The 27,116-nt window shown below is 45.1% G+C and overlaps 2 protein-coding genes across 2 annotated transcripts in view; one reads left to right on the top strand and one right to left on the bottom strand.

The window, feature by feature from the left end:
• Nucleotides 1–27,116, top strand: part of LOC146181988 (neprilysin-1-like) — a 101,162-nt gene that overhangs the window by 38,166 nt on the left and 35,880 nt on the right. The window lies entirely within an intron of this gene.
• On the bottom strand, nucleotides 47–15,731 carry LOC146181989 (lysosomal protective protein-like). The gene is made up of 11 exons (XM_084576991.1): nucleotides 15,564–15,731; nucleotides 12,950–13,171; nucleotides 12,177–12,339; nucleotides 10,370–10,615; nucleotides 8,880–8,971; nucleotides 7,920–8,016; nucleotides 5,402–5,572; nucleotides 4,659–4,780; nucleotides 3,347–3,506; nucleotides 1,484–1,576; nucleotides 47–199 (listed from the first exon to the last, which is right to left on the bottom strand). The coding sequence occupies exons 2-11, from the start codon at nucleotides 13,126–13,128 to the stop codon at nucleotides 116–118; spliced, it is 1,407 nt and encodes a 468-aa protein (XP_084433117.1). The 5' UTR covers nucleotides 13,129–13,171; nucleotides 15,564–15,731; the 3' UTR covers nucleotides 47–115.

The raw sequence follows: 27,116 nt of genomic DNA, 5'->3' as shown, positions 1-27,116 counted from the left end.
GCGGTGGCCATAAAAACATAGCCCGGCTGAGGTGCTCACTTTAGCATCCATTTCGAGTGCATTAAATATGCATTCGCTAATGTATTTATTCTACTGTGCTGTATTGAAAACTGTTCTAAAATGGCGTTCCTCTGATGAAGTTGGTAATCATCTGGAGAGCTTGGGCTGGCTTGTCCTCCGGTACCATGTGGCCGGCTCCCTGCAAAATTGCACAAGGTCAGCGAGACAAGCCCTGCGATAAACATGGGGACGTAAAGTTGTAGATAGATAGATGGATGGATGGACGGATAGGAGATGGGCTGATGAATAGATGTAGATCGGCTGATGAATAGATAGGAGATGGGCTGATGAATAGATAGGAGGTGGGCTGATGAATAGATAGGAGATGGGCTGATGAATAGGGAGGAGATGGGCTGATGATTCGTCAGGAGATGGGCTGATGGATAGATAGGAGACGGGCTGATGAATAGATAGGAGATGGGCTGATGAATAGGGAGGAGATGGGCTGATGATTCGTCAGGAGATGGGCTGATGGATAGATAGGAGACGGGCTGATGAATAGATAGGAGATGGGCTGATGAATAGATGTAGATCGTCTGATGAATAGATAGGAGATGGACTGATGAATAGATAGGAGGTGGGCTGATGAATAGATAGGAAATGGGCTGATGAATAGGGAGGAGATGGGCTGATGATTCGACAGGAGATGGGCTGATGAATAGATAGGAGACGGGCTGATGAATAGATAGGAGACGCGCTGATGAATAAATAGGAGATGCACTGATGAATAGATGTTTGTTGGATGGAAAGGCAGAGAGCTCGGCGGGAAAATTGAGCACCTCGCCTGCTACTGTGAACCAGGTAAGGGGAAAATGAGAAGAAAGGATCATGATGGGAGAAGATACCATGAGAACAGATGTGACAAATATACAAGCACAATAACTTGTCTCACAAGCACTAGTCCAGTCCCATGTCGCTCAAGAAGCGTGTATAGAGTGGGAGCCATCACTTTGTCAGGAGCCAAACCAATTAGCTTGAGGCCCCAATAAAGCTGTGATAAGTTTGGGACGATAACTGATCCAGCTTTCATATTCGCTACTTTGGTTGATGTCGCGTTTGCCATTGAAAAACGGTGCAAGTTAGTTACTCTCCTAAATTACACTAAACGTTTGACAAAATCATGTACGTATTTAAAAGGTTTAATGCGCCACGCCGAATAACAACACGGTAGATATGAGCAGAAATCTGCATCAGAACAAAATTTACAATTGTTACGTGTCATTCTATTTAGTATGCATGTGTATGAGTATGTGTGTACGTACTGCATGGAGAAAGCGAAAAGGTTGATGCTACGTTGTCGTGATAACCGAAGATAACAAACATGTCATTTCTAACAGTTAACAGGTAAACAAATCAACCTGCTGTTTTTGGCTGTTTTATAAATGACAAACCACGCGATGAAATAAAGAAATACAACACTGACCTTGATTGTCACAAATGTTATGTCGCCCTCGTATGTCTGCAAAAATCCCGCCACTTGCTTTCCGTGCTTCCACAGTTTGTACGTTGAGGTAGGCTGAAAAGAAACAGCAGGAAAGAAACCTGAGTGCATTTACTATTGGAAAAGGGCAAAGATTGTCTGTTATTCTTGGCACAACAAAACGGATACACATGGATGCTGTTCAGAGTGCACTAAGGCCCAAGCCTTTGCTTCTCACCAAGCAAGGTCAGACTCATGCCTGCACGACTTTAATGACAAAAATTGTGAACCTAAACTGCGTCTGCAGGCTTAACAATGCTTCTATTTTCTCAAAGGAAGTCAGCGTTTGTCCCTTGGCGGGCAACGGAAGTTGGTTTGTGGGGTTTAACATCCCAAATCAAGCTATAAGCGAAGCCGTAGTGAGGACTCCAGAAATTTCGTCCACCTGGGTTTCTTTAACGTGCACTGACATCGCAAAGCACACGGGCACCTTACTTTTCGCCTTCTCCGAAAAGCGGATGCCGAGGCCGGGGTTCGATTCCGCATCCTTGGGCACAGTGGCCGACCGCTGGAACCACTGCACCACCGCGCTGGGGCTTATTCATATTACGTTAAGTAACTCTAGAGCGTTTAATGGATTCGCAGGAAGTGCCAATATCAAGAAAGCGCTTAACGATGATCAAATCAGCGCTTATGTCTAAACGTTTAGCCAGATATAAACATTTTGTAAGCATAGTTTTGTCCCATGAAAAATAATACACGTAATTTTCTTAGATGGTATGACGATGATGCTTGCTGTTGACCATCTTAAGGTCTTCTGATATTTCGGTAATTCAGACACAATGCGGGAATGAGCGGACTATGACCTCGGACATTGTATATACACTGAATTGCGAGGCATGAGTCAAAAGCATCAAACTAGGCCGTGGTGGTATTTGCTGCACTCTGCCACTTTGGACTCGATCATTTTTGTCACTGACGCTGTCTGTCCCATGAAGTTTACTTAATGGTATTTTTTTTTGCTTGAGTCACCCTTCCGATTCACCTTTCGCCCTGTAAAGGCGCTCATAAATAAGTTTGACGTTCTACCAGTCTTATGAGGACCATATTTTGTTTAGCCAATAAGAAACGAGATCACTGCATCCAGTAAGAAAATTTTTCTCGATGTTTTCTCACGGACACCGCGGGCATTGGGCGAGCCTATTCACGCATAGTTGCACACGTGGTTGAGGTAAAAAGACGGAAGTATGCAAAAAACAACAGCGGAAGCAAAAAGCTGTTTTTTCTAGAAGAGTACGATGCGCACGGGAAAACGTATCGCGCGCCACCGCCATTTCCGGTACGAAAGAAAGCTCGATGCCGAAGTCGCACACTCTGCACAGTCAGCATGCTGGAAGCCCCCTTTAATGTGGTCTGCTTCATCCGACGGTTACCGCATCGATTCTTGTCGCCAGTGGGTAAAATTTGTGCAATACTTTCATGAGAAATAAATGGCCTTTAAGTGTGTACATGTTATCGTTCGCCCTTTGTTCTCGTGAGCACGGACCCCTGCGTGGTTATAGCGAGATGTCACATCCACATAGTTGAGGCCCTTCCTCAGATTGATGATTGTGTTGTCAGTATACGCGGTAAATTCAGAATCTCTGCTTGACTCGTCGGTTTTAACATAGAAGAGAACAGGGATGTCAGTTACCAGTGCTTCTCAGTCCGACAGCGAGGCAAATATAGACTTGACGGGCTTAAAATCGGACAGAAAGAACAAGTAGGACTAGAAGGTACCACATTGTTTGGCCTCTGTATCTGTACGCTGCGAAAGAGGCGTATTCAAAAAAACAAACCATCTGAGTACCCATCCCTCCCACTCACTTGGTATCCCAAAGTGTTGACGAACCACTCGTCTCCAAGGAAGTTGCATGCCATGTCGATGTCACCGTTGTAGATCAAGGTCTTCAGGGATCCGGAGTCGACAATCTGTTTCACCACGTCCCTCATGGTTTTGTACTGTTGCGAGTAGTTTAACACGTTGCTAGACAATGGGGAAAAAGGATGAATTGATTACACTTTTTGTTTCTGATGCAGCATGTGGACTTTAATTTTAAACGCTAAAAAATGATGACGCACTATACTTTCGAAAGGTGAAAACTAAGGACAAAGCGACTTGCAATTTTTCAACACAAGGGTACTGACTCTTTGTTTCTTTTTTCGCGGGGTATACGCCACATAAGAACGCCTCAACTGCGAATCAGGTCTTAAATAACAGAATTAGTGCATTTTAGTTAAGCGTTCACCCTATAACCCTTTTCTGCGGCTGTACAGCGTAGTGCAAGCACAACGGAAAGTGAATGTCAGCCTTTCTTTAAAGCAGCGCTGGATAACAAGAAATGGTAGGGTGAGACACATACTCGTCTTGTCAACTCATGTCTTCCTGTGCTGTTAAAAAATAACTGCCACTGTTCTATATGTGTCAGATTGCGCACTTAATCATTCTTTTGGAGGTTGAGCGAAAGGGGTGAAATGCCAGGCTCACTGTCATGTCTTTGTCTTTACTGTATAGTTCTGGATAAAGAAGCGACAATTCTTTCCTTCACCTGATCAGCAACCCTTGAATTCAATCTACCATGTACTTACGCCAACAGGAAGCAGCGAACGCCGTCATATGACATATTAATGAAACACTAATTGAAAGCTATTCTCATCCCATTTTTGAGAAAAAACAAAAGTTCCCAGCTTGCGGGCTCGTATTAACCACTGTTTCGGATCATATAGCACGTTTTGGGTGTCAGAGGCGTTGCGATGGCTCAAAAGCTGCTGTTTATCATCCCTGGCTACAGCATTTTTTTCTGTAATACATACCGAAATAAACCGTTTGCTGCACTAACCACTTCTTTTATTTCTATAGACGATCTTATGCTGCCTGCCTTGCCAAGCATGTGAGCCCGGGTCGCATGATCGACATCGAAAAGTCATGAACTACTTGATCACCACGAAATTTTTGCGTTAACCGAAATTACTCATTCTGTGACAGCGATCGCAAAGCACTTCCATAATAACCTGCTACGTCTTGCTCACATGGTTTGCCCATTACGAAATTTCAAATCGATATCAAGCAGATATTCTGTACAATCCTATAATTTTTTCTCTGGTTAGTAAATTCACACTAAGATAGTGTGTGTCTTACCTGCATTCGTCCCATTCCAAGGGCGAGCTTTCGACGTGCAGCGCCCTCTTCACGTCATCTCGTGTAAGGTAGCGCCTGACATTTTCGCTGTCGATACACGGTGGTGTGACGCCCAGGTTTTCCTGAGGACAATGGAAATGACGATAAGTTTTAAACGTATAGACAAAATAAAAAAGGTATAAAGAATGATAAAAAAAAGAGAAAGATGCAGATAGTAGAAAAAAAGGTACGATCTTTTCAGATCATACATTTTTGTTTGATCTGTATGATTTCTGTATGGCCAAATTGCAGTAACTGCTCCATTTATTTGAATGTAAAAAATCAAATCAGTCGATATTGTCGACCATAAGCCCTGACTGCTCATTGGAGGGCCAAATTCTAAAGTTAAAGCTCAGCTACTTTGGTCATCTGATGAGAAGAGAGGAGTCGCTGGAGAAATATTTGATGTTGGGAAAGGTTTAGGGTCGTCGGAGAAGGGGCAGGCAGCGAACGCGATGGTTAGATGGCATCCTCGAGGCACTGCAGATGAAGTTATGTGATGTTAGGAAGATATTGAGAGACCGGAAAGCGTGGCGTGACATGGTCCATAGGGTCACGAAGAATCGGACACGACTGAACGACTGAACTGAACTGAACTGAACAAAATCTGCAATGGTTGCACTCTCAGCAGCCGCCTGGGTAAGACGTGCCGGAGTGACGGAAAGGAGCTAGCAGAGAGAAACGCATGCTTATCGTATACTCACTGTTCGCGGGAGGCTAACACTTCGCGCCATCAGCTGCCGTGATCTGTGGTATCGGGACGTAAGGCTAACTTCCCTGCTTGCTCCGAATTGTGGCTCTTCGTCTTCGCACCTGTCGTAGAGGTTGTAGACGTTCAGGTGCTCCTCGTAGATGACCATCATGGCATCCTGGACCTGATAAGAACCCGGCATGGAAAACAAGTTTACGGGATGCCTTCGGCTCTCGCGCACCGTGCATACGGCACCAGAGCTCTTGGATCATATCAGTTGCGAAACTTCGCTTCAAAAAGTGACTAGACTTTGTATGCATTTTTCAGGTGCCTATGAATTGTTACGTCGTTTGGGAGTGGTCGATAGAAGCTTTTTGCTAATTCCGTCGTTGCTTTTGATAACCTCATTTTCCTCTCTTTTTTTCTATCCTAAATAACTATAAGGCTTTTATCTTCAAGAATTTTCGCTACATTAAGTCTTCAACTAAATTTATTTTGCATGGCGGTTGTGCGTTTATCAACAATCTGAATGTTAGCGATTGAGACACAGTTTTATTTAATGGCCGTGGGCGTGGCCACTATTCGTATACAGCCGAATTTTGACCAATCAGCATTTCCGTGTTTTGATATATATGGGCTCTATGGGAAGTTTCGCAATAGGTAGTATTAAAGAGCTCTGTATGACACCGAGGCCAATACATAGGGACAATAGATTAAACGATTGCGGAATAAATTAGGAGCGCTGAAGCTGTGTGCGTCGTCTCAACACGCAGTGCTCCTTGTCGTTAAAGATGGGATTCCGGCCACAAAATTTATATGCGGCCTAGCCACCAGAGTAAATGATACGACGCTGGTGTATGCGGAAGTGACATTTCCTGTACTTTCCTTATACTTAACATGTGCCAGTGTTCAATAACTGAAATTTCCCTGCCGGCTACGGGCCGTGTCAGATTACCACCGCTTATCAATTTTTGGACTCTATGAAGGGCCAGCTTTAAGCAGCGGTTTATCCGTCATTTATGTCGAGTCTCGCAACTACCATGGTGAGAAAGCTCTTATGCTGGACAGCGACCATTGTCTTTCATTAGCTGAAGGGGTTGGGGTTGGGTTGGGTTGTGGGGTTTAACGTCCCTAAGCGACTCAGGCTATGAGAGACGCCGTCGTGGAGGACTCCTGAAATTTCGACCACATGGGGTTCTTTGCACGTGCGCTGACATGGCACAGCACACGGGGGCCTTGCTTTTCGGCGGCCGCTTTTCGATGGAGGATCAGCTGAAGGAGATGAGGTACAGCTCGACTGCGCTATACATATTGCGGTGGTAGAAAGTTAACAAGCGGCCTGATCATGAACAGTAGTGTATGCGAAGAAACGTAGCGTGCGCAACAGAATGACGGACTATATGCTCCGAGCGGTTAGTGAACCTTTTTATAGTTAGGACGTCGATGGCAGTCCACGTTAAAGAACCCCAGGTGGTCGAAATTTCCGGAGTCCTCCACTACGGCGTCACTCATAGCCTGAGTCGCTTTGGGACGTTAAACCCCACAAACCAAACCAAATCATAGTTAGTACTCACAACGCACATTTATCGTCGCGTTTTAAAAATATATAACTTGCGAAATGACGAACCGTACTTAGTCACGCTTCTCCTCACTAAGGGGCTACGTCATAGTCCAGCAGTTCTTCCCATTTATTTTTGTGAGAGTTGAGGCAAGTTTCGGCCCCAAGTCGGCTCAGCTGGGCGTCAGCATCGCTACCCCATCTTGCTTACGCCATAGATTGGTATTGGCCTGTGGAAACAATCCGTCCTTTCATTGCGCTCTGTAGCTCCTAAAAGAGAGGCTGATCGGTTTGTGCCGTTTACAATGCGATGTGGGCGAATTACACGACACGATTTCATTGTTTCTGCAAAACGTTTCAGTTGAAATCCGAACACTCTATACAGTGTGCATGGAGTATATAAGAGAATTTTCGTGAGGCACTGCAGTGTCGAAAGTCACTGCCCAGCCTTCTGCAAGTGCCCTTCCTTCCAATTTAGCAGCTGCCAGTTTGAAATTGTATGCTACAAAGTCACAAGCTCTTTGCGCAAAACTAAGTCGCATGTAAGTGCATGGGACCGCGTTATTTGGCGAAATACACAACAGCGGCCGACTTCATTTTAACGTCATAAGTATTTTCAACACACGTTGTGATTTTCGACGGTGCAGCCTTTCCCCGCTTTTCCTGGTTGCTTGCCCATCTTTAACGTTACCTTGACAAACGTGATAGTTATCCCACCAAGTCGTCAATAGGCATTACGAACGTATTCATCCTGATCTCCATTGCGTTAATATCATCGAAATATTTATTACAGTCAGGTCGTTTAAATATTGACAAGTGATTTACTACGACTGGACAAGGCAGTACGATAGCGTGCATTGTCTCCTCTGAGCAACTCATTTTTTCTGCTATCAGCTAGGCCATAGGTAAGCACACCTCATGCACTGATAAGCGACACCACACGTCTATTCAATGCGCTCGTCAAATGACTTACCGCATCTTCACAGGCTGCCGACTGGCGGTTGACGAAGTCGCACGATTGCTGCGACACGCTTCCGTTGCAGCAGTTAGAAGTCAGCCTCGTCCACAGGCTGCCGAACAAAGACAATATTATCAAAGTTTAGTAATGCTTTATTTCCTCTTGCCCGTCAGATTTGTCGCATTATATACAGCACGAAATACATTCAAATGCTAAGAAGCATGTGAATTATAGTTTAGCATTTGTTTAATAAATAGTTAGGACGAGGACACAGCTCGAACCTAATCAGCGAGAGAGAAGCGAGGTAGTTACGAAGAAGGCATGGCATATATTCATAATATTTCCACTGAAACAGCTAATACAATAATTAAATGATCAGCACTATGACTTCAAACATTATCCGTCACTTCGGCGATGTCAAGCACTCCGCCCTCTTGTCTTCCGGCACTGTACAATCGAAATTTCACATATAATTGACGGTAGTTTAGTAACAATGAATTGCACCAAAATTTCCCGCAAAAACCTCTAATTTTTTCTACATTAGAACAATTAAGGTGGTGACTCGTAAACGTTTATTTACTACAGATAAGCAAGCATTTTGTTCGTTGGTTTGGAATGCTGCGCGTGTTTATGCCTTCGTTAGAAAATGAAGTTCAGGAACAGAAGAAAGAACCAAGATAAGATTCTGCACCGAAAGTACACCAGGCTAATAATGAGTTTGCGAGCCTCTAGGAAACTATTTAAAGATAAGAATAAATATCCAAAGTATACGTCACATATCCAGGCATTTAGAAATCAAACATGAAAGGCGTTTAACAAAATATGCAGCGGCTCGAAGTGGTTGCCCTGTTGACCACCCGCGCTCAGGCAACTAATTGCATGAGGCTCCCTTTGCATCGCGCGTGTTCGCCTCGCCGTGCTACAAGTCGAACGACGCTTTCACGACTGTGGAGTTCGTTGCAAGGGACGAATTACCTTAATCCGTACAGGCCATGGTAGTACCCGAAGAACACCAGCGCGTTGCCGAGCATATGGAAGTCCAAAGCTCCGTTGCCAACGGCGTAGCCCTGGCGAGAGGGAAAAGGCAGTTTGTCTTCTTAGTCATGGACCTATTTGCTTAATCGTGTTATAGCCCCCCCCCCCACACACACACGCACGCACGCACACACACGCACGCACACGCGCACGCACGCACACACACACACACACACACACACACACACACACACACACACACACACACACACACACACACACACACACACACACACACACACACACACACACACACACACACACACACACACACACACACACACACACACACACACACACACACACACACACACACACACACACACACACACACACACACACACACACACACACACACACACACACACACACACACACACACACACACACACACACACACACACACACACACACACACACACACACACACACACACACACACACACACACACACACACACACACACACACACACACACACACACACACACACACACACACACACACACACACACACACACACACACACACACACACACACACACACACACACACACACACACACACACACACACACACACACACACACACACACACACACACACACACACACACACACACACACACAAGAGACGCTGATACATTTGGATTGTTCTCGAATGTAAACCACGTAATGTGACAAAGGATCCAAAATTCTATGAGCCCGAGGCAAACGTATGGTAATATTATTATTTTTATTGTTTTGTAGTTGATCTTGACCAGAATTAGTTCTGTGATAATTTTTAGGGAGAAAAAATATACCTGCAAAGCGGGAGGAAAAACAACGCGCCGATGGTGGGACCATTGGCGCGTTGTTTTTCCTCCCATACGTTTACCTTGTACTCATAGACTGTTGTCTTCTTTAATTGCATAATAACGAGCCCCTCAATTATTTCCCCTTCAATTTTCCACGTAATGCGAGACACACGATTGTTGAATGTTTCCGGGAGAAGCCTGGAGTAGTGTCGTTGGCAGCGTTCTATGGCAGTAATTGTTCACATTATAGGAATCTTTCCACGAGAGTATACACTAAGTGTTCAACTGCGATTCCGCAGCGAGTAGTCTAAGCTCTGCAGAGGCTGAATGTCATACTACCGCACGTCTTTTGAAATGTCCCTGGTGCTTAGAAGCATAGAAAGCTTTTTTTTTTAATTTATAAATTGCTTGTTTTAACCTCCCGAATTGGGGCTATGATGGATACTATAGCTGACGGCTGCGAATTATTTTGAAGCGGCTTGGGTTCTATAAATTCATAGAGCCCATGTTTCAACTCTATGTAGTTCTGAATCGGGGATACAAATTAGGATCAGCAACCGAAAGCTAAGTAAACGAGCCACTGCGTCAGTATTTGTACTCCGATTGTAAGTATTGTCAGTATTGTAACTCGTATACCTTAAGGCGGATGCCTCTTGGATCTCTGAGCACCCTCAGCGTCAGCATGGGAACGTAGATGCCTCCGTAGCTCTCGCCGGCAATGTAGAAATCATTGTTCTTGAGGCTCGGAAACTTGGCGAAGAAGTCCTGAAGGGCGGCGTAGTTGTCCTCCGCAGTCTGGTCGTCGTTGGTCGAATACCGACCGCTGGAATCGTACGAGAAGCCGACGCCGGCGGGAGCTTCGAGGAATATCACGTTCGCGATCTGTTCCGAATGAGCGCAGACAGACGAACTTTAAGGCTACAGCCGCAGGTTGTTGCGGCGTAAAATGCAGTAATGCAGTATAGTGCAGTATAATGCAGTAATGCAGTATAGTGCAGTATAATGCAGTAATGCAGTATAGTGCAGTATAATGCAGTAATGCAGTATAGTGCAGTATAATACAGTAATGCAGTATAGTGCAGTATAATGCAGTAATGCAGTATAGTGCAGTATAATGCAGTAATGCAGTATAGTGCAGTATAATGCAGTAATGCAGAGTATAATGCAGTAATACACAGGGAGGTTTGCGCACAACTTTCACTCATGATTGATGAGCAGAGGTAAACTTTTGGCCTCAAAAACCTTGATCTCACCTCACCCAAAACAACTTTGACCACCTCGCTCTACTTGACCTTAGACTCAAATCGTGAGGATTTGCTTCTAGCCCGCGTTGCTGAGCCCTTGCGGCACGCTTGCGCACTTTGAAAGGTTTTGAAAGGTGAGAGCGACAGTTCTTTCTATGCACAGATTTAGTGCTTAAGGACTGCAAAATACCTCCGCTAAATTCCAAACAGACAAACAAACACACACACACACACAACGAAGGAACGAACTAACAAACCCAATTGTCTGGTTACGATTGGTATAGACGGTGCTACAAGCTCGCTACCATATATGTTTAGTTTCACACTCGAGTACTTATGAAATTCTCGTTTGCGACAACTTGCGTAGATTTGACGCTGGTTACAGAGGTTCCACAATCAATATGGCTTCTATTTGTGATAACGGGACACACATATTAAATACGCAAGGACCTGGACGTTCACAAAGCGACAATGAAGTGACTTCTTCCAAAAGTCACGAAATTTTCCTTTAGCTCAGCTGGCATTGGGATACAGAACTAACACTTCAAAAATAGGAATCGAAATAGAATTAAACACCCAGATATATTGGTATCATTCTAGAAGAAAACTTACAAGGGTTCAACGCTGCTGAAACAAATATTGAGCGAAAGCATTAGCTACGGGTGACCGAGCGTTCTTCTTCTCCCTCTCTTCTTCCTCGGCCCACATATAAAGCCACACTTTAACCAAGCCGTATTAACGTGCCTTAGTGGCCTATAGGGGTAACGTGAATGCAAGGGTCCTAGCAGGCTGATTCTGACGTAACCGTCCCATGTGAAACGAAAGACCAAAGTTGGCAGCTCATGCCAGCCCGTGTGTCACGGGGGGTGTGACGTCACAGTGTCACGTGGGTAAGACGGGTCACGCGAAGGCTTGAAAGTGCGAGTAGTATTGCTTTCGCAATAATAAGCAATTTGCAATATAACACTCAGTAACTGTACCAAGTAGCAAAGAAAGAGGGGATATTGTTGACAGCAGAGAGGACACTCAGTTCAAAAATTAATGTTATTAATAGGATGATAATTTGTTTTATGCGCCTGCAGGACTGATCGGCCAAAAGGGATGAGGCTATAATGTTTGAGAATAAAAGCTTACTTCGCGTGCCACATTTGAAGACATGTACATGGAGCGTTATCTTTCAAAATGAGATGGTGACTTGCCTTGTTCCAGCTATACGGGTTCATGATGAGCTTGTGGCCCTTCTGAACGACACGGAACGGACCTTGCTCGGACATCAGACCCAGGAGCGAACTGCATCCTGGTCCACCGTTCATCCATAGAATCACAGGGTCGGTTTCAGGGGAGCCTTCACTCGCCACAAACCTGATGGATCAGGATTGAGATATGATCACATTTTTGGTTGTGGTGTCGCGCGTATGCTTCAGAGTCTCTAGTCGATCGTGTAAGCGAGGCCGTACGACATACATATATCCAGATGTGCAAGACCATACTTCCTTGCGTCCATTTTAGAAGTTTTGGTGGTGAGGGGTCCAGCTGACATGCCGACTCTTTTCTTTCCTATTCCATGTATCACAGCATTGAAAACTTCGAGGAAATGTCTCGTCATGTTCGACACGTGTGTGTGTGTGTGTGTGTGTGTGTGTGTGTGTGTGTGTGTGTGTGTGTGTGTGTGTGTGTGTGTGTGTGTGTGTGTGTGTGTGTGTGTGTGTGTGTGTGTGTGTGTGTGTGTGTGTGTGTGTGTGTGTGTGTGTGTGTGTGTGTGTGTGTGTGTGTGTGTGTGTGTGTGTGTGTGTGTGTGTGTGTGTGTGTGTGTGTGTGGAACCTTTGGCATAAAATTCAGGGAAATCCTGAGATTAGCAGCGAAAGAGGAGAAAGAACGTTGGGTTTCCGAACAGGTGGTTTCTTGTACTTTGTCACTCGATTACGGCACGATCATTGCAAAGAAATCTACAGGGGCATTTTTCGCACTCACCAGTAGTGGAGCCGTCTCGTCCCTCCCGCTTGCAGGAATCCTGAGTATTGTTTGAAACTGGTTTGGTTAGTCAACCCGGGCAACGACATCACTTCATCTTCAGGCGGTCCTTGGGCAAGCACAGCAGTAAAGGCTGTTGCAGACAGAACGGCTAGAAAAGCCGTTCGCCGAAGGTCCATTCCTTTGGCTTGTGGAAGAACAAGCGTATTCAAGCTGGTCCTCCTTTGAAATCAAGTGGCCACAACATGAATGAAAACGATGTATTCTATGAAAATGTGACCGATTTCTCTAACATTATTCAGCCAATCAGTAATTATATCATATTTAGGCATACGACCCGTGTACAACTCGAAAACGGTTGTACTCCGGATTCTTGTTCAGGGTAGTCAGGGTATTCAAAGATCATGTTAACCGCTACGGTAGCTGGAAGACAGAGCTACCAATTAAAAATAACAGAAATGCGCTTCAACAGGACTGTTTTTACTAACTGCATAGCCATTGACATTCCTACTATCGTAACCATTATCGCTACTATTATAATTCTCAGCTAGATGCATCGACATTGTCATCACTACTACCACCATTATCAATAACTGCTGCGCCATTACCATTTCTGCTATCATCATTATCATTATCACTAACTGCATCGTCATTATCATCGCTACTATCATCTTGACTCTAGAGAAGGACAATTACAATCTGTTTCTCACGAATCCCGTCGTGGAGAAGTGATTTGCGCATTCCGCTGGTGATGGAAGGTCAGGAAGGATAGTGGATCAATTACCAATACCAATATAGACATATGTTAGGCGTCAGTTCGAGCGAACATTTCTTGCGGACATTTCCTGCGAACCCTTCCTGCGAACACGTGCGCAACTCATGAACAAAGAAAGGCTTTCGATTGTGTCGGGCGCTTAAGCTCTGACTTAAAGGTATAACGCGATAACGTATACGCTACCCCTCGAAATATAGGTTCTGTCTTTAACCAAGTCATGTGAGTGTGCCTGCTTGGTCATGGGGATCGTACCTGACTCAGAGTGCAAGTGCCGTGGCAAGCTGATTCTGATATTACCTTCCCACATGAAAGGAGAGGCTCGAGTGAGCAGCGCCTACCCAAGTAACGTCACTAACCTTACGTCCGATTAGTGGGCGGTCATGTCCGCTGCCAGCTATACCACCAGCAAGCATATCATGCACGTGATATTTTGCTCACAACCCCGACAATGACACCGACAGCGGCGAGTTTTCTAGTGATCGCTATCGCGCTAAAATGGGAATGTGTTGATCTAATGCGTTAGAAGGGACGTATGGAAGTGATTCCGCTCACACTCTGAATTAATGATTTGTTGGCATCGTACTGCAAACTGCTAGCCTTGAAGCGGTTAGAGTATAAGATGTGCGTGCCATTGAAGGAAGTTAGCAGCTAATTCGCTGGTACAGGAACTGGTTTTGGTTTGGTTTGCTTTTGGGGTTTAACATCCCAAAGCGACTCAGGCTATGAGAGACGCCGTAGGGGAGGACTCCGGAAATTTCGACCACCTGGGGTTCTTTAATGTGCACTGACATCGCACAGCACACGGACGCCTAGCTTTTCCCCTCCATCGAAAAGTGGCCGCCGAGGCCGGGATTCGAATCCGCGTCCTTGGGCACAGTAATCGAGCGCCCTAACCACTGCACCACCCCGGCGGGGGGTACAGGAACTGCCCTAGGCAAGTGAGGGTGCCGGGTTGTTACCCCAGGCCACAGCCAGTATTTTCAATTGTGGAAATTCGCCGAAAACTGTACAGTTTTAGCGTCATATTGGCTTTCAGGTGCATTTCAGTGCCAAATTTCTCCTTTGGTTAAACCACTCCACTGGGAGAACTGGCCAAAACACTACTGAAACGAACAAAGATGAATTCTTTTTTTTGTTTGTTTTTGTTTTAAGCAAGTGATCGCAACACGAATAAGGTCTCGTGTTTATGGAGCATCTGACTATCCCCTCATCTGGTTAAAATATGAAACACTCTAACGTTTTCCTCTCCGCTATAGCTTGACGCTGTCGTCGCTCACAGGACACAAGCCCCAGTTTTGAACTCACAGGTTTCTCGATTAATTTTTACCTTGCTGCCGTACCAGGTACGCTTTCTGATTATGACCTAATGATTGCATTTGTGTTCGCAAGGACTTCGCCAGCGCTGCATAAGTTTGAATCATTCATGACGAGAACCTTCAATTAGTCTAATGTATTACAACATCACAAGGCATTTATAGTAACATGTATATCAGACGACGTCATAAATATCTGCTTGCTCGATGTAACTCAGTGCGTACATTGTGCCATATCGATTATTTATAGTAATTTCAATATAAACAATTGTCAGTCGCTTCGCTACTTGGGCGCACTCAGAAACCTGGCGATTTCGATCCAAGATCCCACAGACGTCACGGGAAGCGTAAGCGAACTATGCAATGACATTTTCGGAAAGCGCAAATAAAAACATTCGCTTCGTTCACATGCCCTCACGCCAGCCAGCAACCATTCTCGAGCCCAGTAGAGAGCAGATCGTTCCATTTTCCACCTCTACAGCACCTGTTAGGTGCATAGTGTGAATTGGTGAGAAAGGATACTCACAGACGAAGACGCGGTGCTGATACGACCAGGTGAATATTCTGAACAAACGGAGAGGATGCGCGAGAAGCAATATATTGAACTATTCTCTGGATGGCTCTCAAAGATATAAGTCAGGTCACGGGACCACAGCGACCTTTGATAAGCGTCTAGTGGAAGAGAGATAGGCAGCCAGCAGTAGCGCCCGATAAAGCACGGGAACGACGCTTCAGAGAGTAAGCGCCTGTTGTCTGGGACGCAACCCATCGCTCACGTCAGCAGAGACCGGTCGAACGTGCTTGTGCGTTGGAAACCCAACGCAATGGCCAGACGTTGGCTGCAGACTCGAGCGCGCTGTGGCAGGCGCGAACCGCTTTCACTAAATGCGGCGCAGGCATATTTTTCTTTTCCACGCCATCCTTTAATATTGCCTTCGTTCTCTGGGTATTGGAAAGTGTGATCCAGCATCAGCATATCCGAGGCCGTATATTATAAAGGTCTCTGCTGAGCCAGCGTATGCATACTAGGCTTAATGTCGGTTGTCTAGACGCTAACATTCGCTCATTCGACGTTACTGTGAGGCTCGCTATCAATGCTAGAGCAACAGGTTTCGAAGAAAAACTGGAGGCGGTTGAGGAAAGAAATTAAACGTAGAGAATGGGTCTATATCGAAGACAGCTCATCATGCGTTTTCAAGCCTCAGGTTACTCGAAAAGTGCGAGGTCAAAAGCACACTATTTCCTTCCCTTTCTAAATTGTTTCCGCGGATAGCACAGTGTCCAAGACACGTTTAACTCTAGAGCAGAATAAATACCGAATACAAACTACTCATACGCTGGCGGGCCCTTCCATTGGCTCCAGTGGGGGGAGCTCGCCCACAACCCTTCGGCTACATGCTATGAATCAAGCGTGAAACGCCATCAGCAAGGAACTGACGTTGCTGTCAGTTTTGTTTTAATTCAATTCAGTTTTATTATATTTGCGTTAGTATACAATACAGCATAAAAATACAGAAGGCGATCCCAGAGTCAGTAACTCTATTGGGACTTCTTATGAATGAATGATCAATATCATTATAAAAATAAGCAATGATTCACAGTTATATAAATTATTCATAGACTATAAATAATATATTGGTAACAAAGATAACACTAATTTGCAACATAAAACGAACTGAGCAGGTATGCTTAACCCCAACTCGAACAGTAATATAAATATAGGCATAAAAAGGCATAAAAGTACTGGATTTGAATATCTGAAAACAGGAAAAGTACATCTACGCAGAGCTGATAACACACAGTCGTTATCAAGTATCAGATATTTTCTTGAGATAAAAAGAAACGTTTAACTTCGTTGGCAAATATGTTTTTTTTTTTAGCAATTTGATGATGGATAGCAACGCGTTACAGACCATGATAGCAGAGAAATGAAAAGTTTGTTTCTCATAATTTGGTTCTGGGACAAAAGCGTCCGTGATGGGCGCCACCAACAATCGAGGGGCTGTGAGAAGTCGGCTGGGGTTGCGGCGAATGGCGCGGTTGCAACCGATATTATTATTTTGACACCTGCGCTGTTATTTCGTTTCATATCACCTTACGCAAATTTGAAGCTGAGGTCTTGTATCCGCTACATATTTCATATCGTAGTCCGGTCGACGATTATATGCAGAAAGCGCTGCCGGTGGAGCTAGCTAAGCTGAATACGACCGCATGGCTGCTGCGCGGCTATTTCTTGCGCCTATATTTCTTACTGTACGAAGTAATGCATTTTTGTTTCTCGCAAATCATGTTTTGTTATCATTTATTACTGAAATTTGAGGGAAAGGTGATACTGGAAGGTCGTCGTTCAGTAACTTACAGAAAAATATGCATAGGTTATATTTAACTCTAGTTCAGCTACTTCCAGAATTCGATAGTTATGACGTAATTGCTTAGCGCTAGAATCATTGAAGGTGTAAATAATTATTCTAAATGGGCAGTTTTTAATCGTTCGTAGGGAAATTAAATGCGTATTGTAAGATTTTCCCCAGGCCATAATGCCCTAGGTGATCTGCAAGGATGTGCAATGCAGAATACAAAGGCATCAGCGTAGCATGTGAAAAAAAGGCTCTGATTAGCAATCGTATGGCATATGCTAGTTTAGATTTGCTTTGGGCAATATACAGATAAAATTTTAAATATGTACCCATCATTATCATCAGCAGCCGGACTATACCCACTGCAAAGCGAAGGCCACTCCCATTTTCTTCAATTAATCCGGTCCTTTTATATCTGCATCCACTTGAGCCCTGCGAATTCATTTACCTCATCCACGCAGCTAATTTTCTGCCACCCTCTTCACCTTCATTTGATGTCCAATTGACTTAGAGACCATCGATTATCCTCTCTGCGAACTAAATGTCCTGCCTATGCCCATTTCTTCTTAACTTCGACTAGAATGTCAGTAACTTGTGTTATGTCTGTGACCCATTCTGCACTCTTCCTACCTCCTAACGCTACGCCAGCCATTTTTCGTCCCATGGCCCTCTGCGTTGTTCTCAACAGAAGTGGAACCCTTTTTTTAACCTCCATGTTTGAGCCCCATAGGTCAGTACCGGTAGGATGCAACTGTTATACACTTTCCTCTTGAGTGATACCGGTAAGCTGCTAGTCATAATGTTTGAGTACCTTCAGATTCACTTCATTCCAATCTTATTCTCCTAGTTATTTCCCTTTCGTGGTCCGGATATGCCGTCACTACCTGTCCTAAGTATACATATTCGCCTACCACTTCCAATGTTTCGCTATCTATTTTAAACTGCTGCTCCTTTCCTAGGCTGTTCAGCATTACCTTAGCTTTCTGTATATTAATCTTAAGGCCTAGCTTTCCGCTTCTCTTGTCTAGATCGTTTATCATTAGTTGGAGTTGGTCCCGTGAGTTACTTAACAAGGCAATGTCCTCTGCGAATCGCAGATTACTGATATATATTACCTATTTACCATGACGCTTCTGAAGACCTCTGACACTGCATAGTTACTCATAAACACAACACACACACAAGAGATTACAGCAAGACGTTCACATCGATGATGCTCTCACTACCAACTGGCTGTTATTTTAGATATGATGAAGAAGAAAGCATTACAAAAAGACATAAGGGTACAATAAGAAGAAAAAAATGCTAAGAACAATTATGAAGAAAAAGTAAACCTAAAATAATGGCAAATTACGCCTATCTTCTTGTCATATTATCCGCACGAAGCAGTACCACTTCCTTCCTTCAGAGCGCCACAGACGGAACACTCACGCATTCCCCTTCTTGACCCAAAATCATCTTAAATGCTTCGGTAATCTCTCTTTTAAAGTGTCTTTTGCCCGAGCCAGAACCTTGGTTTCCGTGAAACTTGCTACACAATGTTTACCCCTCGAGTACTGTTGAGCGTCTTCGTGAACCTTGCTACACAATGTTTACCCCTCGAGTACTGTTGAGCGTCTTCGTGAACCTTGCTACACAATGTTTACCCCTCGAGTACTGTTGAGCGTCTTCGTGAACCTTGCTACACAATGTTTACCCCTCGAGTACTGTTGAGCGTCTTCGTGAACCTTGCTACACAATGTTTACCCCTCGAGTACTGTTGAGCGTCTTCGTGAACCTTGCTACACAATGTTTACCCCTCGAGTACTGTTGAGCGTCTTCGTGAACCTTGCTACACAATGTTTACCCCTCGAGTACTGTTGAGCGTCTTCGTGAACCTTGCTGCACAATGTTTACCCCTCGAGTACTGTTGAGCGTCTTCGTGAACCTTGCTACACAATATTTACCCCTCGAGTACTGTTGAGCGTCTTCGTGAACCTTGCTACACAATGTTTACCCCTCGAGTACTGTTGAGCGTCTTCGTGAACCTTGCTACACAATGTTTACCCCTCGAGTACTGTTGAGCGTCTTCGTGAACCTTGCTACACAATGTTTACCCCTCGAGTACTGTTGAGCGTCTTCGTGAACCTTGCTACACAATGTTTACCCCTCGAGTACTGTTGATCGTCTTCGTGATCCTTGCTGCACAATGTTTACCCCTCGAGTACTGTTGAGCGTCTTCGTGAACCTTGCTACACAATGTTTACCCCTCGAGTACTGTTGAGCGTCTTCGTGAACCTTGCTACACAATGTTTACCCCTCGAGTACTGTTGAGCGTCTTCGTGAACCTTGCTACACAATGTTTACCCCTCGAGTACTGTTGAGCGTCTTCGTGAACCTTGCTACACAATGTTTACCCCTCGAGTACTGTTGAGCGTCTTCGTGAACCTTGCTACACAATGTTTACCCCTCGAGTACTGTTGAGCGTCTTCGTGAACCTTGCTACACAATGTTTACCCCTCGAGTACTGTTGAGCGTCTTCCGTTCGACAACGATAGAAATTGGTCGCCAGGTTTCCTGGAGCCGACAGTGCTGCACAGGAATTTTTGTGTTCCCTTAATCTCTCATTGAGGCATCGGCCTGTCTGCCCCGCATAGGCCTTGACACATGTCAAGGAAATCTTGTACACAACACCTTCACGGCAGTTGACAAAGTGCTCGCTCGTTCCGTTCATCTTCCTGCACAAATTCTTTAATTTGCTCAGTGCAGATAGCGCGACCCTAATTTCAAATCGGCTCGCGATCTTCTTAAGACAATGTGAGATGCTATGCACGTAGAGCAGGACGATAACCCGTCTCCTCTTTTCACTCTCTTTACCCTCTTCTTGTTCGGGTTTCACTCTCTTGTTCGGGTTCGCATATTGTTTAAACAGCTTTCAGCTGCAGATATCAACATGTTCCTTGCATATCCACTTCTTTTCAATCTCTCAGTCTGTAGGTTGACACTCCTTCCCATCAAGTGCGGACAGGATTTGATCAATGCCTGCCGTAAACACGAGACAGCTAGCCCTCTCTTGATCAACTTTGTATGACCGGAGTCGTTATGTATGCTTACTCTTTCAAGTCTCTATTTTTAGGGATCCACAGTGGTGGTGCAGTGATTACGGCGCTCGGGTACAGAGCACAAGGATGCGGGATCGAATCCCTGTCGCGGCGGCCGCTTTTCGATGGAGGCTAAAAGCTAGGCGCCCGTGTGCTGTGCGATGTCAGTGCACGTTAAAGAACCCCAGGTGGTCGAAAGTTTCGGAGTCCTCCACTACGGCGTCTCTTATAGCCTTAACTGGTTTGGGACGTGAAACACATAAACGAAACCAGCTAATTTTAGGCTATTTTGAAAGTGTTCGCTGAAACATCCGGTACACTGCGTTTATCAGCACAACTGTGTTTATCAGCGCTTCGCGTTCCCCGTGACCGCGCCCTGTTTCCCAGTATCTCTGGTAAATACTCTCACCGAAGTGATAAGAACCTCACGTGTTGCATCACTGGCATGATCGAGGACTGAAGTTATCAGGTCGTGTGCTTTCATCTACGAATAAGTTAGCCGCGCACCAAAAAGGGCTTCGACAAAAAAAAAGAAAAAAAAAGGCTTCATATGCGATAGTGCAAGTCACGCGGTGTCTTCTATCTGCAAGTATCAGCGAGGTTTAACGTTTTAAAGCCTGGGCAATGATAGCGTGAGGTAAAATTCCAGAAATTTCAGAAGTTTGCCGTTAGTGGGCATGCACTGTTGAGGCGTAAATAATACACGTGATAGATTCCTGGGAATATTTATTGCGGTTTGCTGCTGACATTTTCCTTTTAACCTCAATCGTAAAAAGTTGTGAAGACATGCAGTCGCGCACGCACGGAGGAGGGATTACAGTAAAACCGTTGCGAAATTCAGGTATTACATCCGTGTCTAATAAAGCAGTGTAGGCTATGGAAATAATAAAGAAAATAATTTGTGTGTGGGGGGGGGGGGGGAGTAGCCCTTCAAAGAGCGATAATACGCACATCTCCTGCTGGATGCTATATCGTAGGTTTAATAGCCCTTATTGGTCCTTAAGCACGTTACTCATTATTAGCAGGCAAAGTTTCTTTGCTGCTTTGTGACTCCAAGTACCATCGCTTCTCTTGTTCTGTTTCAAAACAATTATTTGGTTTATCACTGATCCTAAAGTATTATTAATGCGAAAGCATTACTTCGCTATGTTCACAGATTTCTGTCCGCAGGTCGTGTCCGCAGGTCGTGTCTGCAGGCCTTGTCCACAGACCGTGTCCGCGGAACGTGTCCGCAGCAGTTGTGAGTGATTGAGAAGTGATAGAGGTTAACGAGTGGTGTCAATCGATAGAAGGTGACGTAATGTTGTTGCTGAAAACATCATTAGGCCAACAAATTAATTTGGCAATTAATTAGAATAACTCGTTCACAGGAAAAGAAAGGCACAGTATCTGCCACACTTGTTCTGTGGACACCTGAACCGCGCGTAAGGGAAGGAAGGAAGGTAAGAGTGAAAGTGGAAAGAGAGAAAGGGGTGCCGTAGTGGATATGACGTCAAGAATGTGACCTCACGCAACCGGAAGTAAAACCGAAAAAAGGGCATAGGAAGGGATTGGCGCGCAATTTGAAAGTTAACTTCAGTCGTTCAGTCGTGTCCGACTCTTCGTGACCCTATGGACCATGTCACGCCACGCTTTCCTGTCTCTCACTATCTTCCTAACATCACATAACTTCATCTGCAGTGCCTCGAGGATGCCATCTAACCATCGCGTTCGCTGCCTACCCCTACTCCGGCGACCCTGAACCTTTCCCAACATCAAATCTTTCTCCAGCGACTCCTCTCTTCTCATCAGATGACCAAAGCTGAGCGTTAATAACTTCAGAATTTGACCCTCCAATGAGCCGTCAGGGTTTATGGTCGACAATATCGACTGATTTGATCTTCTGGCCGTCCAAGGAACTCTCAGTCTCCGCCAGCACCACAATTCAAACGCGTCAATTCTTCGGCGGTCAGCCTTCTTCACAGTCCAACTCTCGCATCCATACATCACAACTGGAAAGTCCATAGCACGAGTTATACGGAGCTTGGTTGGCAGTCTAATGTATCTGCTCTTTACTAGGCGGTCAAGGCTAGCCATGGCTCTCTTTCTCAGAAGCAGGCGTCTCTTAATTTCATGGCTGCAGTCTCCTTCCGAGGTAATCTTGGAGCCCAAGAACAGAAAATCTGTCACAGCTTCCACTTCTTGTCCCTTGATGCTCCAGGACTTGATAGAGCAACACGCCATGAACTTTGTCTTTTTAATGTTCAGTTTAAGCCGAAACTTCTCACTCTCTTCTTGTACGCGCATCAGAGGTCTCTTGAGTTCCGCTTCACTTTCTGCCATTAAAGTGGTATCATCCGCATATCTAAGGTTGTTGATACGTTTTCCAGCAATCTTCACTCCAGCTGAAGACTCGTCCAGACCGGCCTTCCTCATGATGCACTCTGCATATAGGTTAAATATGCAGGGCGACAGTATGCAGCCTTTTCTCACTCCTTTCTCAATCAGAAACCAGTCAGTAAGACCATGCCCAGTTCTGACTGTGGCCTTTTGTCCTTCATACAGGTTCCTGAGGAGACAGATGAGGTGAATTGGAACTCCCATCTCTTGGAGAGCTTGCCACAATCTGCTGTGATCTACGCAGTCAAACGCTTTGGCATAATCAATAAAGCAGAAGTAGATGGGTTTCTGGAACTCTCTTGCTTTTTCCATGATCCAGCGAAGGTTGGCAATTTGGTCTCTAGTTCCTCTGCCCTTGCGAAACCCAGCTTGCACGTCCGGAAGCTCCCGATCCACTTAGTGCTGCAGCCTACCTTGGAGGATTTTCAAAATCACCTTGCTAGCATGCGAAATAAGCGCGATCGTGTGGTAGTTGGAACAATCTCTGGCACTGCCTTTCTTTGGAATGGGGATGTAAACTGGCCTCTTCCAATCCTGTGGTCACTGCAGGGTTGCCCAAATTTGCTGACATAATGTATACAGAACGTTAACAGCCTCATGGTTGAGGTTTTGAAGCAACTCAGGTGGAATGCCATCAATTCCGCTAGCTTTGTTCTTATCAAGGCTGGCTGGCTAAGGCCCATTCAACTTCACTGTTCAGGATGCCCGGCTCGAGATCAGTGATCACAACCGTCTTATGTTGGGTTTGCACATTCGGGTCCTTCTTGTACAGTTCTTCTGTGTATTCCTGCCACCTCTTCTTTATCTCTGAGGCTTCAGTGAGGTCCTTGCCTAGTTTGTCCTTTATCACGCCCAGCTTAGCACAGAAGCTACCTTTGATATATTTGATTGTCTTATACAGAGCTGTTGTGTTCCTTAATTGGCTGTTGTCCTCAACTGCTTGGCACTGTATGTTCAGGAAGACACTCTTATCTCTCCTTGCTATTTTCAGAAAATCCGCATTGAGAACCTTGTATCTTTCTCTTTCCCCCATAACCTTTGCCATCCTCCTTTCCTCAGCTATTTGCAAAGCCTCTTCAGATAACCAGTTTGCTTTCTTGTATTTCTTTTGCATTGGAACTACCTTAGTAGCAACTTCTTGTATTATATCCCGAACATCAGTCCACATCTCTTCGGGCTCTCTGTCTTCTAGATCTAATTCTTGAAATCGATTCCTCACTTCCACAGCATATTCTAATAGAATTTGATCCAGATCATACCTGAAAGGCCTTCTAGTTTTCTGCGTTTTCCTTAATCGAAGCTTAATTTTGGCAACAAGAAGCTGATGATCGGTGCCACAATCGGCCCCAGGCCTTGTTTTTACTGCTTGTATAGCGCTTCTACATCTTTGCCGGCGAAGAATATAATCGATCTGATTCCTGTACAGACCGTCCGGTGAAGTCCGTGTGTACAGGCGCCTCTTGTGCTGTTGAAAATGAGTATTCGCTATGGTCAGGTTGTTATCTTGACAAAACTCTACTAGCTTCTGCCCAGCTTCATTTGGCTCGCCAAGACCGAACTTGCCTATAATTCCGGATATTTCTTCACTCCCGACCTTAGCATTCCAGTCTCCTATGAGAAAAACGACGTCTGATGATGGGGTGCGGTCTAAAAGGCATTGTAGGTCCGCATAAAATCTCTCAACGTCAGCTTCTTCAGCAGTAGTGGTCGGTGCATAGACTTGGATAACTGTTATGTTGAAAGGGTGACCTTGGATCCGAAGTGAAATCATTCGGTCGTTTTTGGGGTTGTACCCTAGCACTGCTTTGCCCATTCTTCTGTTTACTATGAGAACGACCCCATTCCTTCTCTTGGATCCGTGCCCACAATAAAAGACATAATGGTCGCCGGAGTTAAATTCTCCCATTCCGGTCCACTTGAGCTCGCTGATACCCAAGATATCAATGTTCGATCTGTCCATTTCTCGCTTGACGACATCCAGTTTACCTTGCGTCATAGATTTTACATTCCATGTTGCTATGTGATATATCTCCTTGCAACATCGGACTTTCCGGTCGCTTCCCGACACATCCACAACTGAGCGTCCTTTTGGCTTTAGCCCAGCCGCTTCATTCGTCCTGGAGCTACTAGGAAACGTCCTTTGTTCGTCCCCAGTAACATGTGGGACGCCTTCCAACCTGGGGGGCTCATCTTCCGGCGCCATATCATTAATGGTATTGTGACTGGCCATAGGGTTTTCTTGGCAGGAAATACTGGAGTGGGTTGCCGTTACCTTCTCCAGTGAATCGCATTTTGTCAGAACTCTCTGCCGTGACCTGTCTATCTTGGGTGGCCCTACACAGCAGAGCTCACGACTTCATCGAGTTTCGCAAGCTCCTCCGCCACGACAAGGCAGTGATCCATGAAGGGGAATTTGAAAGTACGAAAGACTAAAATGGGCAAACAAAGAGTGAATTAAGCAACTCGCAGCAACCAAAAGCAACCAACCGCAGCATCTGCGCTTTCGCATTACTCCAATGCATATTCTGCAGTGCTCTTTAATTTTTTAAGCGTTCCTAATACAGGTTTGATCTCAACTAGCGCGTGCTAGATATTGGAAAAGTGGCCGATATGGCCATGTTTGTTATCAATCTATCCTTTCGAGAAAAACAAGACTACCACATTCCGCAGCAGTGCACACTTTGGAATAACAGTGATAATAAATTACTGGCTTCACATTGTTTTCACGGGGCAATCACGGCCGTCTATCTAATATATTCAACGTACTGATTCTCATTGCGTTGTGAAGATTGTTTTCATGCGCATTCTCAAAGACTCTTCGCAGTACAATCAGTGCGTCTTAAAAGAAACCATGACGATCTTCACGACGCACGAATGTCCGAAGTTGTAAGCGATGATTATAATTTACTTTTCCATTCCAGAAAACAGAATAAAAGTAACTGCAAACGGAGAAGGAGAGGAGCGGACGTATTAGCCTTTGTTTTTTAACTGATGGAAATATCACATTGTGGAGAAAACGTAGGTAGGCCTGCATACAGATTACTCGAGCTCGCTTCGGACATTTCACGGCAGTGATGCCATTTACTCTGCTGCAGACCACAGCATGATATTCGGTTTAAGGACTGTATTCTGGAAGCATCCACTAAGCAATCGTATGCACTATAATCTGCGCCGATCAGTTGAAGCTGCAAATGCAGGTGCGACGAGTGCGTGGCGATGTAAAGCACCTCTATACTGATCGCTAGCGTTTTCTTCAGTAATTTATTTATTACATTTATTTATTCCAGGTTCCTACAGCGCCCGAAGGCATTATTGCAGGGGGGGGGGGGGGGGGAGATGACAAGTAATCTTGCTGGAAACGCCAGTTGTAACGCCAATCGTGGAAGAGTAGCGCTGCCCCCTTTCTGTATCCGCATATTACTTTGTCGGTCCTGATTTCCTCTTGCAATCATTGCCCATTTTTTGTCCGCTTGTATCCGTGCCTCCTTGTGTCTGCTCGCTTCGCCGACTTGTGAGCCACCGTCACAGGCTTACGAAATGGCAGCGCTCGAGTTAAAAACGGAAAGCCGAAAAACAATGTGAGGGTGAAGAGCTGTGGCGCGGGGAGGTTGGTGCTACTTAACCTGGCCGACGGAAAATCTCACGTACCCCACCACACTGACTCAGTGTATTAGGGCGCTCAAGAGCTGAACTTAAGCATGCGTGATCGAATCCCGGCCGAGGCGGCCGCTTTTCGAAGGGGGTGAAACGCGAAACCGCCATTTACTGTGCGAAATCGGTTGCACGTTAAAGAACCCCAGGTCTTCGAAATTTCCGGAGCCCATTCCTACGCCGTTCCTCAAAGCCTGTGTCGCTTTGGGGCTTCAAATCCTGCAAACTCAACCAAAACGTCATGGCAACGTTAAACCCAATAAACGAAGCCAAACCAGAACGTCATGGAGGGACTTCAAGTGACGACAGCGGATCCGTATTTCCTGTTACGTCATCTTGGCTGGAACTGCACGTGTTTTTACGTTAGCGCACGAACTACAGTGTAAGAACTTCAATAGAGCGAACCTTTGCTGGGTTTATCAAAGTCAACACAGAAGGTTTGAAGCAATTGAGATGATGATCTGAACGATATATGAAATGCAGAAGATGTTGGCAATAAAATGATAGGCTTGTATAAAGACGCATGAAGCCTGCTCGTCTTCATAAATCATTTTTAGGTTAAGAACTCAAGCTTAAGACCTTAAGCTACAATGTGTGGGGTACGTGAGGTAC

The sequence above is a fragment of the Amblyomma maculatum genome, chromosome 8 (genome assembly GCF_055883805.1).
Source record: "Amblyomma maculatum isolate TAMU_Amacu chromosome 8, ASM5588380v1, whole genome shotgun sequence".
NCBI classification, from domain to species: Eukaryota; Metazoa; Arthropoda; class Arachnida; order Ixodida; family Ixodidae; genus Amblyomma; species Amblyomma maculatum.
The sequence above is the reverse complement of the archived record's forward strand: the minus strand, read 5'-3'. Positions and strand labels throughout refer to the sequence as shown.

Excerpts from the sequence above, each read along its gene's own strand:
- LOC146181989 (XM_084576991.1), bottom strand. The coding sequence starts at position 13,128 with ATGGACCTTCGGCGAACGGCTTTTCTAGCCGTTCTGTCTGCAACAGCC. Across the intron at positions 1,577-3,346 it reads TCAACACTTTGGGATACCAA|CCTACCTCAACGTACAAACT; the intron begins GTGAGTGGGAGG and ends GTTTCTTTTCAG. Across the intron at positions 200-1,483 it reads TAACATTTGTGACAATCAAG|GGAGCCGGCCACATGGTACC; the intron begins GTCAGTGTTGTA and ends GCAATTTTGCAG.